Source organism: Triticum dicoccoides, chromosome 3A, assembly GCF_002162155.2.
Source record: "Triticum dicoccoides isolate Atlit2015 ecotype Zavitan chromosome 3A, WEW_v2.0, whole genome shotgun sequence".
NCBI lineage: Eukaryota > Viridiplantae > Streptophyta > Magnoliopsida > Poales > Poaceae > Triticum > Triticum dicoccoides.
In genome coordinates, this window is record NC_041384.1 from 760,812,566 (window position 1) to 760,817,188 (window position 4,623).

A 4,623-nucleotide genomic window follows, 5' to 3' on the forward strand; every position below is an offset into this window, starting at 1 on the left:
GTGGGCGATGCGAGGTTAGCGATTGATCTGTGCAGCGCTGGCGATGCGGGACGGTGCGAGGCAAGTGATCGATCTGTGCAGCGCTGGCTAACGGGGAAAGCGCGGGCGGACGAGTAGCTAGGCAGCACGCGCACAGGTAGAGAAGGAGCGGCGGTCGGCGCGGGAGACGCGCTAGCGACGGCAGGGGCGAAAGGCTAGGGTTAGAACCTGGAAACTCATACCACGTATGATGTGGGAATTACGTGTTGTATTCTTCAAATGCAAACGCACGTATATATGATGTACAGGAGTAGGCCACGACCTCAACTATATAAGGTAACTAGAAAGTGGGCCCAATACATAATATGCACAACACATGTACTCAACAAAAAGTACCCGCAGCTCGCCTTGCATTTTTATTTCTTTTTTAGAATCAGCTCCCCTTACAAATGGGTCCCTTGGTTTCGGATTAGCGGCACTTGAAGGTTTTTTTATGTTCTTTTTTTGTGTGTAACACTTGAAGGTTAAATTTTTTTTTTTTTTTAGAAAACTTGAAGGTTAAATCTGACGTCTGATTAATAGGTACACTTAAGGCTCATCTGGCCCACTTGAAGTCTCTACTGGATCAGCCTGCGCCGCGCGCCCAGGCCCAGCAAGCAATTAGCACAGCCCAGCTCGGCCCCGATACGAGTCAGTCAGTGTCGCCTCGTGCCCTAGCGGAAAACAGCAGCAGGTGTTTCGCATCTCAACCTACCCGCCGCCGCCGCCGCCGCTAATCTCAACAACGTTCGTCCGTCCGTCGGGGGGAGAGGAGAGGAGAAGAGAAGAGATGAAGCCGGTGGTGGGGATCGTGGTTTCGAACAAGATGCAGAAGTCGGTGGTAGTGGCGGTGGACCGCCTCTTCCACAACAAGGTGTACAACCGCTACGTCAAGCGCACCTCCAAGTTCATGGCGCACGACGAGGCCGAGACCTGCAACATCGGCGACAGGGTACGCACGCCCGTCAGTAACCCAAACCGCCTGCTCCCTCCCTCCCTTTGTCAACTGTGTGTGACCTTCAATGTGATTGTGATGTGCCGAATCCAGACCTATTTCTGCAGTCTTTCTTGCATATGTTATCGACTTGTGTAGAGTAGACCAAGCTGGACTTTCTTTGTCAAGTGAGAATCAAGTTCAGAGAGTTCATAATAGGGATTTTGGATTATTGAAAGTGACTAGTGCAATCTTCAGTTGAGTATGATGAAATTCAGAGTTCAGAATAGGGATCTATGTGGTAATGTCAAGTGAGTATGAAATTTTATCATTTTAGAGTTCAGAACAGAGAGCTTCCGATTTTACTCAGGGTTGGAGGGGATTTGGTCCATACAGCTGAAGCTTAACTGCAGGTTTGAACGAATAAATAGCACAATCGAGTCGCCGCCTTCTTCTCTCAGCTCACCTGCAGTATGGCGACACACCGGTGTAGCCCAGGCGGCAATGTTCAACTTCAACCTAGAAGAGTCGGAAGAAATTGACTGAACAATGGACCAATATGGACCATTAGATCTACAAAAATCAACAACCATTCTTCTTTGGATTCGCTCCTACTTGCTCGCTTAGATTTACATAATCAAGTGATGTCATTGTTTGGAGGTGACGTTTGGAGGGAAACATGTGCTAATCCAAAGTTCAAAACTGGTGCACCATAGTAGTAGGGATACGTCAACCTATAGAAGCCAGCTAGATTGAGCAGTTTATTTCTTAGCATATTCTCTTAGTTTACCTTTTGGTGTTTTCTGTTTATTGGGGCTGGTCCATTCCATTGGATAGTTATGCAAACTATGTTTACATGTTGCTCTTGTAGCTGAGAAATTTTGAGGTCCATCCAAAGAATGTAGTAGATCTATTACTAGCACGCTTTCTAGCTTTTTTTACTCCAATAGATATATATCCATCAATACATATTCTTGAACATGTCACATAATGGCACAGCTGTTTTATGTTTCCACAATACGTCGACCTAATATTATCACCGGGCTGAAGCTATCTAGATATTTTTCACTGGGATGAAGCTAGCTAGATTTAGCAGTTTATTTCCTGGCATATTCTCTTCTGTAAACCTCAAACAAGATAGATCTGGTTGACTTTCTTAGGCTTGTAAGCTCAAGTTCCATTAAGCTAGCTAGTTTATGGGAGAAACCAAATTATTGTTTTGTTTGCCATCTTTAGAGTAAACAATCTTGCCTCTTGAACACTTGACTGATGATGGTTGTTGTTATAGCAATGGTGATTTTTTTCTCCTTCCATCCTTCATAATATTTTAGGATACCATCGTTTCATTTGAAAAGAGTACTTGGACTTGTTGTTGTGTGCATGTCATGTCAGTTAAGGCTGCAATTTGCTCATAATATGTTTTCTGCTGAACAAATTTTGCTTTCACCACCGGGAGATAGACCCACATTACTTAGCAGCGGTTTGGTTTTATAAACAAGTTTGACTTTGAATATAAAAAGTTATACAGTTGCTCTGTCGAATAGATTAATGAGTTTGCCTCGTTTTGTCCTGTGGTCTGTTTATCTGCTTACTTTTTGGAGACTAGTGCTCTTTTTGCACTATGATTCATTCACTCAAGGTGTAACATAACATAAACTATAACAGTTTTCTTCCTTCTTATCAATGATGGCTGCATCAATGTCTCTCCAGGTTAGGCTGGATCCTTCTAGGCCGTTGAGCAAAAACAAGCATTGGATTGTTGCCGAGGTTCTTCGCCGAGCTAAGATGTATGTTGCGCCGCCACCTGCACCAAAAGCTTCTGGTGCCACAACTCAACAAACTAGTACCAAGTCATCTGCCTGAAGATCCTCAGAGCCCAACACATACATGTCTTTCAGAATCTCTCTTCTGTACTGACCGACAGCATGTCCAGAACCATCTGACTGAATAAACATCGGCTGTTATGAACTGGTGGTTTTTGTGGTGCTCATCATGTTCAGCTTATCAGTTTATTTGTTTGCGATCCGAAACTTGGTGATGGGGAATTTATGTTGGACTGTGGAACCAAATTTTCTTCACAATTCACACCTTCAAGTTCGCCCCAACAAAATTCTTAGGTGCAACTTAACCATTTCCACATGATAGTTCTCCATACATGGTGGAGGCCGTGTGATGGCGTTCATGCCGGAGCTGGGGCCATTCGATGTCTCTGGTAGCTAGCTAGTGTTCTGCTCATTGTGGCTGCTGTTGCTGTGCACCGGTGGCACTAAATTCCTGGCAGCAGTATTTCAAGCTTACTCTTTTGTTCTTGTAATAAAACGTTTGTTGAATGTACCTCGCTCAAATAAGTGCTCTTAGTTAGAACTATCGCATGGCGGTGTAATCCCAAATCTTATGCGAGTGTAGTGATGCTTCTATATCTGAATAAATATGTTGGTTGTGTGGGCTTTGTCGAAAAAGAAGAGGTATTCTATTGAGAAATAGTTCATCTCTGTTTATTTTTTGGTCTCTAAAAACGGGGAGAATTTGTTGGACCACATGGTATCTTTCTTTTCTTGAAGGGCTATTATTTAAGCATATTGTGGCATGATTTTCCAGATGAAAATAATTACGTGGTTCTGTTAGCACGTCATCTTGTTGATTACTGGACTTATCTAACGAGTTGAGAACCAAGTTGTCACCGAGGTTTCGTGGTGTAGTTGGTTATCACGTCAGTCTAACACACTGAAGGTCTCCGGTTCGAACCCGGGCGAAGCCATCCTAATAATTTGTTTTTTTTGCCGCACTTTCCATAGTGTTAGAAAAAGAAAAATGATATTTTGGCCCATACAGGTCTCGAACCTGTGACCTTCGCGTTATTAGCACGACGCTCTAACCAGCTGAGCTAATAGGCCTTTTGTTGTTTAAATAGTTTTTCAGCTTTTATATTTATGTAAATTGAATAAAACTCGATGTTGGTGAGAAGAAAAGAGTAAGAAGATCACTGGAGCCTCTTTTGGCTGAGCTGATGTTATGAATCACAAGAAAATCCATCTCTGCTCCAACCGATCTGCGAAATGCAACAACAAATCTTGGTCCTTGGCTATCTAGATTACCATTTCACTGCCCACGTTTGCAAGTATTCCTAGCTGTTGCGGTTCGAACCCGGGCGAAGCCATCCTAATAATTTGTTTTTTTTGCCGCACTTTCCATAGTGTTAGAAAAAGAAAAATGATATTTTGGCCCATACAGGTCTCGAACCTGTGACCTTCGCGTTATTAGCACGACGCTCTAACCAGCTGAGCTAATAGGCCTTTTGTTGTTTAAATAGTTTTTCAGCTTTTATATTTATGTAAATTGAATAAAACTCGATGTTGGTGAGAAGAAAAGAGTAAGAAGATCACTGGAGCCTCTTTTGGCTGAGCTGATGTTATGAATCACAAGAAAATCCATCTCTGCTCCAACCGATCTGCGAAATGCAACAACAAATCTTGGTCCTTGGCTATCTAGATTACCATTTCACTGCCCACGTTTGCAAGTATTCCTAGCTGTTGTGGCCCTTTTGTCATTGTTTCTGTGATGGGATGGGTAAGCAAATCATCTTGCAACAGCTACATAGTGATAAAAGTAAAAGACATGTGCAAGCGGGCAAGTAATCGCAACTATTCATGTGGTATCTCCGTAGGGGAGTT

The 4,623-nt window shown here is 43.1% G+C and overlaps 1 protein-coding gene and 3 non-coding genes across 4 annotated transcripts; 2 read left to right on the forward strand and 2 right to left on the reverse strand.

Moving 5' to 3' along the window:
* Window positions 1-678: 678 nt before the first annotated feature.
* LOC119270781 (30S ribosomal protein S17-like) lies at window positions 679-2,958 on the forward strand. The gene is made up of 2 exons (XM_037552836.1): window positions 679-970; window positions 2,663-2,958. The coding sequence occupies exons 1-2, from the start codon at window positions 809-811 to the stop codon at window positions 2,813-2,815; spliced, it is 315 nt and encodes a 104-aa protein (XP_037408733.1). The 5' UTR covers window positions 679-808; the 3' UTR covers window positions 2,816-2,958.
* A 678-nt stretch (window positions 2,959-3,636) lies between these two features.
* On the forward strand, window positions 3,637-3,710 carry TRNAV-AAC. The gene has a single exon. It is a non-coding gene; the product is annotated as a tRNA-Val (tRNA).
* Window positions 3,711-3,772: 62 nt separating this feature from the next.
* On the reverse strand, window positions 3,773-3,846 carry TRNAI-AAU. Its single transcript has one exon. It is a non-coding gene; the product is annotated as a tRNA-Ile (tRNA).
* Window positions 3,847-4,171: 325 nt separating this feature from the next.
* On the reverse strand, window positions 4,172-4,245 carry TRNAI-AAU. The gene has a single exon. It is a non-coding gene; the product is annotated as a tRNA-Ile (tRNA).
* Window positions 4,246-4,623: the final 378 nt, after the last annotated feature.